The 13,977-nt window shown below is 39.8% G+C and overlaps 1 gene segment (V, D, J or C); it reads left to right on the forward strand.

Moving 5' to 3' along the window:
* Positions 1-3,345: 3,345 nt before the first annotated feature.
* On the forward strand, positions 3,346-3,991 carry LOC129060746 (T cell receptor beta variable 10-3-like). The segment is given in 2 exon segments: positions 3,346-3,436; positions 3,543-3,991. Coding segments are annotated over 2 exon segments (522 nt in total).
* The last annotated feature ends 9,986 nt before the right edge of the window (positions 3,992-13,977 follow it).

The raw sequence follows: 13,977 nt of genomic DNA on the forward strand, positions 1-13,977 counted from the left end.
TTTGTAACTGAATAGACTAAGTTTATGTTTCACAGCTTCAGGGTCTGCCTGGACTCAAAGAACCATTCATTTCTTTCTTCAGTCATTCAACAAAAATTTAACAAGCATATGTGCAGAGTAGATCCAAGTTTTGTGGAACATGAGGCTTATAAAATTTTAGGGATCGCTTTGAAAAAGAGAATAAAAAATGACAATGTCTTGAAAAAATTCTGTGTAAGGCCAGGCACAGTGGCTCATGCCTGTAATCCCAGCACTTTGGGAAGCTGAGGCGGGTAGATCATTTGAAGTCAGGAGTTTGAAATCAGCCTAGCCAACATGGTGAAACCCTGTCTCTACCAAAAATACAAAAATTAGCCAGGCACGGTGGTGGACGCCTGTAATCCCAGCTACTTGGGAGACTGAGGCAGGAGACCCACTTGAGCCCAGGAAGTGGAGGTTGCAGTGAGCAGAGATCAAGCCATTGTACTCCAACCTGGGTGACAGAGTGAGACCCTGTCTCAAATTAAAAAAAAAATAAATAAATTCTGCACAAGTGAGAAGGCCTGAAGTTATTCTTCATTGACTTCATGGCAAATCCACTTCTAGCTAGTTACCGTGTGTAGGCACCATGTAAATGCGTGAAAAACATCAGCACAGAAAACAGGCAAAGCTGCAAAACAAGGTGTATGTTTTCAACAAAAGAAAATTTGTAAATCAATAATGATCAAGTAATACAAATGTAAATACAAGGAAAATATTCCTGGTAGATGTTTATCTCTCCAGAGAAGTCAGAGTATTGTTGAGAATTCTATTGGTGGATCACACCTTATTTATTGATGGATCACACCTTATTTTGATAACAATTCTCAGAGCTCTTGGATTCCATGTGCCCTACCCCAAAGAATCTGAGCCCTGAGATGGAAAGCTCTCCTTTCCTGTCCTGACTCAACCATGGGCAATGATCTCTTTTTCTGTGTGCCTTTTGGTCTCCTAGGACCAGGGGAGTTCTGGGCATAGATGGGAAAGCTCTTCCTGGGCTTGCCAGGCCCCAGCCACAGCCTCCCCATGGGGGTGTTCATGGGTCTCCTCCCTGTCTCCACTTCAGATTCTGTAGCCATTCTCACTGGAGCATGAGTGTAGGAATTACCCACCCAGGTTACATCAAGATGTGCAGTCACAAAAAGGGATCCTCACACCGAGATGTGACCTGTATCTGAAATAACAATAGTACCACTATTGACTAGATGTAAATTTTGCACCACAGCACATTTACGGTTCAATCAATATCCTCCCGTTTGTGGTTATAAGACCTTCTGAATGGACACAGGACATTTCCCTGTGACCCTAAAAGCACCAGACTAGTGTACTTCTGGGCAAATACCTCATATACACCCCTAATGAGCTTCCTCTTATTTTTACACAAAAGAAAAAAAGGAGGGTGGGTTTTCCCCACATAGTCCATCAACTCACAAGCCAATCTCCTGCAGAAATACCCTCACAGATAGACCAAGAAATGCTGTTCTACCAGCTACCTAGGTATGCCCTAGCCTGGTCAGATTGGCACCGAAAATTAACCATCACAAAACTCATGAGAACACAGAGGTCTAAGTTCTGATGATGAGACCCCTATTAGGTGATGGAGACTCAGGTGGCCTCTCCTAAAACAAAGGGAGAAGTCATATCTGTATTAGTCATACATATGTGTATATGTACATACATGTATGTATTCTATTGGTTCTGTTTCTCTCTGAGGACGAGGTGGCCTAGATCCTTCCCTTTCTGGGTAAAGGGTGGAAGCAGTGTGGATCATTACTTAGTGTGTTCTGATAGACATGTGTCACTATGTACTTGTTCTTTGTGCCTTAACATTTCTTCCTGTTGCATTTTAAAGCATTTTCATAGTATGTGGTGTTGCCTAGCAGAGCATTCTCATAGCAAAAAAATGTATATATGTATACATATGCATATATACATTCTATTGGTTCTGTTTCTCTGGAGAAACAGTATATATGTATATATATACACACACACACTATATATGTGTGTATATATGTACATATATGTACATATATGTGTATATATATACTCTCTTTATATATTCTATATATATATATATATAGAAAGAGAGAGAGACAGAAAGAAGAGAAGAGAAGAGAGGAGAAGAGAAGAGATCTATTAGGGAAATTGGCTCACGTGATTACGAAGGCTGAAAAGTTCCCCAGTATGCCAGCCATCTGCAAGCTAGAGATGAAGCAAAGCCAGTAGCATGATTCAGTCCAAGTTTGAAGGCCTCAGACCAGAGAAGCCAATGTTGTGTCTCTCAGCCTGAGACCAAAAGCCTGACAACCCAGGGGATTGCTAATGCAAGTCCCGGAATCCAAAGGTAGGAGAAGCTAGAGTTCTGATATCCAAGGGCAGTAGAAGACACATGTCTCATCTCTGAGAGAGAATGCAAATTCACCCTTTCTGTGCCTTTTTGTTTTATCCAGGCCCCCAGCTGACTGGATATTGCCCATGCACATTGAGAGTAGATCTTCCCCACACAGTTCATCAATTTACAAGCCAATCTCCTCCAGAAATACCCTCACAGACATACCAAGAAATGTTGCTGTACCAGCTATCCAGGTATGCCTTAATGTGGTCAGAATAACACCTAAAATTAACCATCACACTACCAGCGGGAATACACAGAGGTCTGAGCTCTGATGATGAGGCTCCTGTGAGGTGAACTAATGTGACAGAGCATAAAACAATATACAAATTGTATTGATCCTGACCTTAAGACTTTTTGAAACCTTCCCAGATGTCAGGTGGCTCTTTTAACAGAGGCCATCACTGTAGGCTGACATCCAGTTATCCAGAGTTTGAGAAAAGATAAAATCTAGTAAAAGGTACTTAGAGGCAAATTTGAGGAGATGAGTTATAAAGGACACCAGACTGCCATGAGAATGTCCCTTAGACTACATCAATTTGGAAACAATTAAAACAGCATATAAATGAGGAATTGTATCGTAACGGGAATAAAATATGCAGAGAGGAATGCATTTTCTTTCTAATAACCTGCAAAGAGCATATGCACTTATGTCTTTAAAAATAGTCTACAAATTATTCCCATTCTGAGCTGTTAAATTGTATATATGTCCTATAAAATATTGTTGTATATACCATAAATTACATATATTCATTGTGTATATATATATATATATATATATATATATATATACACAATGAATATATGTGTGTATATATATATATGATTTATTTTTGTGGAGAATGGAAGGGGTGTGGCAGGTTAACTTTCCAGCACAACTATTTGTCAGGGGCACTGATGTCATCGAGTCACTGAATACCTAAGTTCTATTTCCCCAAGCAGGGCTGGGAGACATGAGATCCTGGCCTGGACCTGAAATGGCCACAAGGTTCTTCTTCTATGTGGCCCTTTGTCTCCTGTGGACAGGTGAGGGCTGGTAACAGGTGGGCTTCCCTCCCTGGAATTCCCAAGGCCTCAATACAAGCCTTTTTCTTGGGCTTACAGCATCAGGGTCTGTTGTTTTCTATTACAGGACATATGGATGCTGGAATCACCCAGAGCCCAAGACACAAGATCACAGAGACAGGAACACCAGTGACTCTGAAATGTCACCAGACTGAGAACCGCCGCTATATGTACTGGTATCGACAAGACCTGGGGCATGGGCTGAGGCTGATCCATTACTCATATGGTGTTAAAGACACTGACAAAGGAGAAGTCTCAGATGGCTACAGTGTCTCTAGATCAAAGACAGAGGATTTCCTCCTCACTCTGGAGTCCGCTACCCGCTCCCAGACATCTGTGTACTTCTGCGCCATCAGTGAGTCCACAGTGCTGCATGGCTGCCTCCTCTCTGCACGTAAACGGCAGTTAGAAAGACTGAGGTTGCTCTGTGTCTATCCCCACCCTGGGAAGTCCAGGCCTTCACAGAAGTCAGAGGGCCCTGGCCAGCCTGGAAGCCATAGAGCAGGGGCCTTATGACCCTCGGTGCTGACGTCCATTCCTACCCCAGTCTCAGACCAACTGGAGGTCACCCCAACACCCTTAGCTTTCTGAGTCTCTCTTCTGCAGCTCTCTTTTGCTGCTTGCAGAAAGGAAAAGGCATCATTCGTTGAGATTAGTGATGATTCTTTTAACCCCAAAGCCTGGACTCCTTCTCTCCCCTGTGGGCTTCAGTTCCTTCTTCATCTGCCCCTTTCCCCACGCTCCACTATCCTTCCACTCATAGTCACGAACCTTCACTCCTGACCTCTGTTCCTGGCTGCCTTTCTTCTATGTGGCAATAGCCTCATGGGGCCCTCTATCATTTGCCCTTCACCTACATCTCCATCATCATTTTGCACAAGTCTCTCCTGGCTGTCTCTGCTCCAGCCACGCTCCTCTATGTTCAGTTATTTCCTCATATGTGTTATGTTGTTTCCCACCATGGGGATGTGTTTTTACAGATTATTTCTTCTACACTGAACATATGTTCCTCCCTCTTATTCCTAAGTCTCTACTTCATTCCTTATGTGAAAGTATATTTCAGGTACATTTACTCTTAACTATAAACAGAAAAACTTAAATTTCACTAAAAGAAATTAAGGAAAATATTTTTATCCTTTGAGGGAAGACTTTTTTAGTGGAAACACAAAAGAACACATGCCATAAAAAATAATACTGGATGGGCATGGTGGCTCACACCTTTAATTCCAGCACTTTGGGAGGCCTAGGCGGGTGGATCACTTGAGCCCAGGAGTTTGAGACCAGCCTGGGCAACATGGCAAAACCTCGTCTCTACTAAAAACACACAAATTAGCCAGGGGTAGTGGCGTGTGCCTGTAATCTCAGCTACTCTGGAAGCTGAGGCACGAGAATCACTTGAACTCGGGAGGCGGAGGTTGCAGTGAGCAGAGATGGCACCACTGCACTTCAGCCTGGGTGACAGAGCAAAACTCTGTCTCAAAAAATAAAACAACAACAAAAAAAAACTGACATTAGTTGTATTAATCATGTATCAAAATGCATGATAAAAAATGAAAAGTCAAGCCACAGCCTGGAAAAGGCATGAGGAATGCATGCAAATGAAGAGGAATCAGCATGACAAACACCATTTATGCTCACAAAAGTCCCTTGGCTCCCCTACAGTTCTAGGCTTCACATGCAGTTAAAGGGCTGGGAACATATGAAGAGGTTCTGTGTAACTGGATGTGTGCAGAACTGATGTGGGCAATCCCAAGGCTGGCCCTTAGAAATAACTTGTGGTGGCCACGCGTGGTGGCTCATGCCTATAATCCCAGCACTTTGGGAGGCTGAGATGGGCAGATCACGAGGTCAGGAGATCGAGACCATCCTGGCCAACATGGTGAAATCACGTCTCTACTAAAAATACAAAAATTAGCTGGATGTGGTGGTGCACGCCTGTAGTCCCAGCTACTCGGGAGGCTGAGGCAGGAGAATCACTTGAACCCGGGAGGCGGAGACTGCAGTGAGCCACGATCACGCTACTGCACTCCAGCCTGGCGAAAGTGTAAGATTCCGTCTCAAAAAAAATAAAAAAAAAAAAAGAAAAGAAAAAAGAAATAACTTGTGGCACTGTGAAGAGAGTCCTCAAGTAGACACAGAAATTAGCTGCAAAAACTCATGGGATATAGCATACAGTGGCACTTATGGTTAAGATTTATTACAGTGTCATAGTAAATATTCATCAGCAGATCATATGAAGAAAACACACAGGAGGAATCTAGAGGAGTTCACACATTGGCTTCCTTATGCTGTCTTCCTCCTGGGAGGGGTCACAAAGAGCTCACCTCCCAGCAACAAAAATGCATTAACACGTGTGCAATGTTTCTGCCTGTGGAGCTCATCAGCGACTCAACACCCCAGAGGCTTTAGTGGAGGCCGGTCATAGAGGCACTCACTGCCTAGTATGAACCCAAAATCCACAGCCCAGAAGGAAATCTGGTGTTCAGCACAATACTGTTTGCAATATCAGTCTAGGCACAATGAGCTACTCCTCTCGGTTAGGAGAAACTATGTCAGTGCAGGGCACTGCTCACCAGCCAGCTTCCCAGATGTCAGCCAAACGCCAATCTCGCAAGCAGGACTTTCTAAGCACCACAGTCTCAAGCCTGCTGTTGACTGTTGTCTGTACAGATACCCTTCAACTCTTTTGCCATGCCCTAATAAACTTGGGAGCTATGCGATACAGATTGACTAATGATAATATGGAAGCAGCCTGGCTCACTGGGTCATAATTTGGTGAACAACCATGAAAGAAAGCTACTTATGGCCTGCTGGGCTTTGTGGACATGGGAAGCAAGACTTCATAGAATTAAGCCAATGAGATTTTAAGATTTATTTTTATTTTATTTTCTGTAGCATAGCTGTTCTTATCTAATAGAGTTGGTATCTACAATGGGTAAAGCATTCTCATAACTTACTAAGAAAAAGACAACCCAATAAAATGGCAATACTTAGTCTAAATAGGCATTTCACAGAAAAGTAAACATAAATTACTACTAACATAAAAATAGGTTCTTGGGCCAGGTGCAGTGGTTCATTCCCGTAATCCCAGCACTTTGGGAGGCTGAGGTGGGCAGATCACTTGAGGTCAGCAGTTCGAGACAAGCCTGGCCAACATGGTGAGATCCCATCTCTATAAAAAATACAAAAAATTAGCTGGTCATGGTGGGATGTGCCTGCGGTCCTGGCAGCTACTCGGGAGACTGAGGCACAAGAATCACTTGAACCTGGGAGGCGGAGGTTGCAGTGAGCCAAGATCACCCCCTGCACTCCAGACTAGGTGACAGAGCAAGATCCTGTCTTAAAAAAAAAAAAAAGAATAGGTTTTTAACCTCACTTAGAATCAGAGTATTCCAATCTGAAACAGTAAATTATGAATGCAAACTTACCAGACTTTGAAGACTGGAAAGTCTTCAAAGAAATGATAGTCCGAAATATGAGAAAAGATATGGACTAATAGAACTGTATTATACTACAGAAGAAAATTATAACTGATATGGTTTTGTTCTGTGTTGCCACCCTCATCTCAAATTGTAATCCCAACGTGTCAAGGGAGGGGCCAGGTGGAGGTGACTGCATCATGGGGGTGGTTTCCCCCGTGCTGTTCTCCTAATAGTGAGTGATTTCTCACAGGGCCTGATGGTTTAACAGTGGCAGTTTTCCCTTCTCTTTCTCTGTCCTGTTGCCATGTGAGACATGCCTTGCTTCCCTTCTCCTTCTGCCATGATTGTAAGTTTCCTGAGGCCTTCTCAGCCATGTGGAACTGTGAGTCAAATAAACCTCTTTATAAATTAAATTACCCAGTCTCGGGTATTTCTTCATAGCAGTGTGAAAACAGACTAATACAATAACTATATCAGAAAACCCTTTCTGAGATATATTCTGACGAGCAACATTTTGAAATAAATTAGCAATATAGTTGACCCTCTATATCAGCTGATTTGGAACCCAAGGATATGAAAGGCTGACTGTGAGGAAGGTGGGCACCCTTGGGTTAGGGTATCAGCAGGGTTTCCTGGAACCAATCCCCTCGGGATACTAAGAGATGACTGTGTGTTTAAATTACTTGAGTTCCTTTCATTGTCTTTAGGGTCCATCATGGAGAATTGAGTTGTCAATATTTATTTTAGCCATTTTGAAGGTTTTAATCGACATTTAAAAATTAACATTTAAAAACTGTGGTTATACATATATATATAAAAAATATATAGTATATACATTACCACGGTTTTATATATATATAAAATACATATTACCACAGTTTTTAAATGTTAACTTTTAAATGTTTTATATATACATAAACCATACAATTTTTCACCTTAACAATTTTAAAATGTACAATTAAGTGGAATTACGTACATTCACAATGTTGTAGAACCATCACTGCTGTTTCCAAATGTTTTTCATGATCTCAAAGAGAAACTATACCCATTAAGCAATAACTCCATCTTTCCCATGCTTCTCAGCTTCTGGTAGCCTCTAATCTACCGTTTGTTTATATGAATTTACCAACTCTAGATAGTTAATTGATGGGAAATCATAAGATGTATTTCCCTTTGTGTCTGTCTTCTTTCACTTAGCCTAATGCTTTCAAGATTCATCCATATTGTAGCATGTGTCAGAATTTTACTCCTTTATATAGCTGAATAATACTTCACTGTGTGTATAGACCACATTTTGTTTATCTCATCATCAGCTGATGGACATGTGGGTTGTTTCCACCTTTTGAATATTATAAATAATCTTGTAATAAACACTGGCCTACAAGTATCTGTCTGATTTCCTGCTTTCAATTATTCTGGGTGTATACCTAGGGGCGGAATTGCTGAGTCACATGGGAATTCTACATTTGACATTTTGAGCAACTGCCCAACAGTGTTTTATAGCAGCCTCAGCATTTTATTCCCACAACAATGTAAAAGCCTTCCAGTTTCTTCACAGCCTTGCCAGCACTTAATTTCTGTTCTGTTCTTCTTTTTAAAAATTATTATAGCCATCCTGGTAAATGCGAAGTGATACCTCATTGCGGTTTTGATTTACATGTTCCTAATGACTAATGATGTTAAGCATCTTTTTTTGAACTTTTACTTTAAATCTGAAAATTTTATTATGTATACTTTAGGTACATAACATGATATTATGAGATACATACCTACAGGAAAATGGTTACTATAGTGAAACAAATTAATATAGCCATCATCTCACATAGTTACCCATTTACTCCCTGTGGCAATAACAGATATAATTTACTCATTTAGAAAATTTCTGAATATATTAACTATAGTTTTCATGTGGCACATTAGATCTTTAGACTTCTTCATCCGCCTATCTGCTATCTTGTATCATTTGGCCTAAATGTTCCCATTTCCTATTCCCTCCCCCTGCCATCCTCCCAGTTACCACTATTTCACTCTCTCTGTATATTTGAGTTTTTATAAATTTCACATATAAATAATATACACTATTTCTCTGTGTCTGGCTTATTTCACTTAGCCTAATGTCCTCCAGGTTCATCTATGCTTGTTGTGGTAAATGGCAAGATCTCATTATTTTTTTTTAGGATCAAATAATACTCCATTGTATATGTATGCCACAGTTTATTCATCCATTTGTCCATCAGTAGACACTTAGGTTGTTTCCATATCTTGGCTATTGTAAATAATGCTGCAATGAACATGGGAGTGCAGATATCTCCAAGAGGTGGGATTTCATTTTCTTTGTGTATATACCAAGAAAAGAGATTGCTGGGTCATATAATTATATTTTTAATTTCTTTAGGAACATCTACACTAATTTTCTTAATGATTGCATCAATCTACTTTTCCACCAACAGTGTATAAAAGTTCCTTTTTCTCCACACTCTTGCAGCTTATCTTTTTAATGATAGCTATCTTAATGGGTGTGAGGTGCTATCTCATAGCAGTTTTGATTTGCACTTTTCTAACATTTAGTGATATTGAACATCTTGGCCATTTTTATGTCTTCTTGGTAGAAATGTCTGTTTAGGTCCTTTGCTCAGTTTAAATAGGGTTATATGTTATCTTGCCAAAGAGTTGTATGGGGTCTTTATATGTTTGGTATATTAATCTCTTATCTGACATATGGTTTGCAAATATTTTTCCAAATCCATAGGTTGCCTTTTCATGTTGTCGATTGTTTTATTTGCTGTGCAGAAGCTTTTCAGTTTGATTTAGTCCCATTTATTTTTGCTTTTGTAGCCTGAACTTTTTGTATATCGAAGAAATCATTGCCAAGGCCAATGTCAAAGAGCTTTTCCAACATGTTGCATGTAATAAACTGAACTTAGATAGAAGACCTAATTAGATATTAAGCATCTTTTCATATATTATTGATCATTTGTATATCTTCTTAGGAGGTAATGGCTTTTCTTTTCCGGTTGTTTTTTAGTTTTGCTTTGTCTTTAGATTTTAGTAGTTTTACGATTATAAGGCTAAATGAGGTTGGGATTGAACTTCATTTGGGAGATTTGTTGCTGTTAGTGTTTTTAGTGCATATTCTGAAACATTTTTAATATACTGTATAACAGAGAATAAGTAAATTGATTGACATTGCTGGGAAATAGAGTTCTTACAAAGGGAAGAGGGATACAATAAGAAATAGGGAAAGACAAGGAAGAAATCTGTGGTGTTTATTTGAATTTGAGGTATCAATATGAACTTATTATTTAAAAATTATGTATTTCCTAACTCTAACCATACAATATGTAAGAAGCAATATGAAGTCGATGGACAATTGCTTTATTTCTTTGTAGTTGTGTTCCCAGTAGTAATGGGCAGAATTATTGCATGTTATTTAATTTCTAAATGTTTCTAAAAGAAACAAAGCAGAAATGGCTTCTTCTACATCCAGAGCAGGGAAAGTCAAAAACATCTTTTGGCAGAAATCAAGGAAGTTTCATGACCCAGAAAACATAGAAAAAATCCACAGAACCAGTTTCATGGGGCTCCTACTAGCCAAACACAAGTATCTAAACATTAGAGAATAATAATGAAGACACTAAATTATAACAAATTTTAAAAATCTGTAAGGCTATAACGACAATAAAAAGATGTAGGTAAGAATGTCTTCATTACAGAACAATGCTAGTCAGTAATTTTAATTAGAAAATCAATGTAACCATTAATGTAGTTATAGACAGACACCATCAGTTGATGTCAAAACCAACATCTGAAAGGTTACTGGAGACCAAGATATCTACATTGTGTCAAAGTATCACTCCACTAATTGCTTATTAACTATAAAATATAAATGATATCTTCGCAATGGAGAGATCTGATGTCTATGATGTTAAATTTAGTATCGCCAAAAATGTGTAAAGATAGCATTATATGTTCTTGTAATTGATCAGATGCAATGGGAAACACATATCAACTATGGCATGGTATTTGCCAAAATATTTAACCTCTGATAATGTGGAAATTCTGATTAGGGGTCATTTTACCAGTCAGCTGACATGGACTCTTACAAAAATCAAGACCATGAAAATCGGAAAATATAAGTGGGCCAAAGAGACGCCTAGTTTAAAAGTAGCTAAAAAGACCTGACAACCAAAAGAAATGCATAATCTTTGATAATGTCCTGTAGAAAAAAAATTAAAACCAAAGGACACATTGGTACAACTGGAGAAAGGGGAATGTGAAGTATATATGAGAAAATAATGTTATATGAATATTAAGTTTTTGAGTGTAATAAAGGCGTTTCTGGTTTTCTAAGATAATGGCCTCTTTTTAGGAGAGACATACTGAATCATTAAGAATAAAGTGATTTATTTCAGAAATTGAGGGTAAAATACACAAAGAGATAAAGCAAATGTCAAAAGATGTTAATAATTGAAATACATTTTAATATTCTGTTTGTTGTATGATTCAGCTCTTCCAAAAATGTCAGTTTTTTAAATAAAATTAGAAGAAAAAAATCTTAAGATCTTGAAATGTTGGCATGATTTCAGTTTTGTGGTGGGTATTTATTATATTCATTTTCAATATATTTGAAATATTCTATAATTACCATAAAATAAACACACAAGATAAGGTTTCTTTTAGCCCTATAGTGTACTTTTTCTATAGGGACAGGCTATGATTTTTAAAAGTCCCCCCAAAAGATAAGAGAATTTATAGTCTGAGGACAAAATAGCTTGATGTCTCTGAGATGAGCAAAAAACTTAGCTACCAATGCATGTCAAGAAGCTGTTTAGTAAATACACACGACTGTTTTAACTGAAACAGGAGATTCTGAGTTCTCTACAGGTTGGTCAAGAACTCACAGATGTTGGGGAATTGCCTGAATGTAAGCAGAGGAGTGGTAGTGCTTGTCCTAAATTGTGGTTGGACAATATGTGTTTGTGTAAGAGGGAGGGGGCTCTAGCAGGACCGAAACACTGTCAGTGGGGAGGAGTCTCTAGTAGGACAGAAGGATCACATGGAGCTGGAATGAATTCCCTTCAGTCTCCCACAAACACTGTCCGATAGTAGCCCTGATCTAATTTCCATTGTTTAGAAGTCCCATCACTCTCCCTGAGCCATGAATGGAGGGCCTAAGCCCAGTGGCTCTGAATCATTGGCCATCAGGAGGCACTGAGGTTTGATGGGGTCCAGATGTTTTGGAAACAGGGCTAAGTGTTGCCTGAGAAGTTGAATTTAAAGGAAAAGTGTGGCTTCATCCTAGCATTCAGTATCTAGTTTGCAGGTGTTTTGAGTGGTCAATAGAAACTCATCTTTCTCCACTGATGCCAGTGGGTTCTGTTCAGCAGTGAAATCTGAACTGTAGCAAACCATTGAGTGGAGAATCTTCTGAGCCCACTTGAGGGGTAGATGGAAGAGAGCCAAGAGCCAACCTGAATGCTCACAGACCCATGCAGAGGAACAACTGCCCCCTTGGGAGAACATCAGAGAAACCTTAGCAATGCACCCTATCCTACACCTAACCTATTCTAGTGTGTCCTGGACGATGGACAGGATGATGTAAGGGGAATGTAGAAGATGGGAGTGGACAATTGTAGATGTTTCCAGTAACACTACAAATTTTTTTTTTTTTTTTTGAGACGGAGTCTGGCTCTGTCGCCCAGGCTGGAGTGCAGTGGCGCGATCTCGGCTCACTGCAAGCTCTGCCTCCTGGGTTCATGCCATTCTCCTGCCTCAGCCTCCTGAGTAGCTGGGACTACAGGCACCCACCACCACACCTGGCTAATTTTTAAAATATTTTTAGTAGAGACGGGGTTTCACCGTGTTAGCCAGGATGGTCTCGATCTCCTGACCTCGTGATCTGCCTGTCTTGGCCTCCCAAAGTGCTGGGATTATAGGCGTGAGCCACCGCACCTGGCCAACACCGTAAATATCCTTAACAAGAACTGATTTTCCAGAACTCTGGCATTTCCTTCCCTGAGCAATGAGATGGCCCTTTGGGCCCTGACACAATCATGGGTGTTTTTTTGTTCATTTGTTTTGGTACTCAGGAAGCAGGGGAGGCCTGAGAATACCTGGGGAATGTCTTTCCTAGAAATAGGATGCCTTAATTTCAAGTATTTCACATGCAGCCTGATACGACCTGTCTCCAGCCACCCAGCCTCCACTCTCTCAATGCTGTTGTCATCCAGGGCCTTAAGCCCCTGGTCACAAGGATGGAAGACAGTGACACTGTGATGTGAAGACACTTCCCATCATGAAATTATTAATTGGTGTCAACATAAGGTGGGCTCCGACTAGCAGCTTTTCTACCACAATGATAGATAATTTATATGGAAAAGAGATGGTTCTGATAATTCTACACTCACAGGTCTTCACCTGATAACCTTGACATGTGTCCCCTAGGTTTTAAGAACTTGGATTTCTCTAGGCTGAGTTGTACTATTCCCTTTCTCTGAACACACGTCATTGGTTAGTTCATTCACATTGATTCTCAGGGCTTCTCTAATCCCTCAAGCCTTCCCACTCAGACAATGAGAAATGTGTCATAACTAATGTTGCATAATTTTTTAAAAAATTGCTGGATACTAACACTGCAGTTCAATTGTAAAATATGATAGAGGTGTAAGTGTTTTAGATCCCAGAAGTCCTGTTCAATTTTGCATTTATTGTTAGATATTCACCCTGATATTTTCAGGAATTAGAGTGTTCTTCACCCATTTGGGTTAAGATATCAGAACTTACTTTCAATACATTTGTGACCAAGAACTACAGGAAGAATCATAGTGGAGGCTTCATACATAATACATAATGAAGATTGATAACAGCAAAAAGGGAACTAGGCATTGGCCTTCAGATAAAATGAAACCTCCCAACTTTGTGCTTAGGGAATTATTTTACCCCTTTAGGTTACAGTATGTCAGCTAGTTCAATGCAGTTCTAGGATAAAGCTGTGTCAATTACCCTAGAGGACTGGGAGCATGGAGGACCTGGTAGAAAAGAAATACCCAAAGAGAAGGAAAATTACACATAAAATCAAGA

The sequence above is a fragment of the Pongo abelii genome, chromosome 6, assembly GCF_028885655.2.
Source record: "Pongo abelii isolate AG06213 chromosome 6, NHGRI_mPonAbe1-v2.0_pri, whole genome shotgun sequence".
In the NCBI taxonomy this organism is placed as follows: domain Eukaryota; kingdom Metazoa; phylum Chordata; class Mammalia; order Primates; family Hominidae; genus Pongo; species Pongo abelii.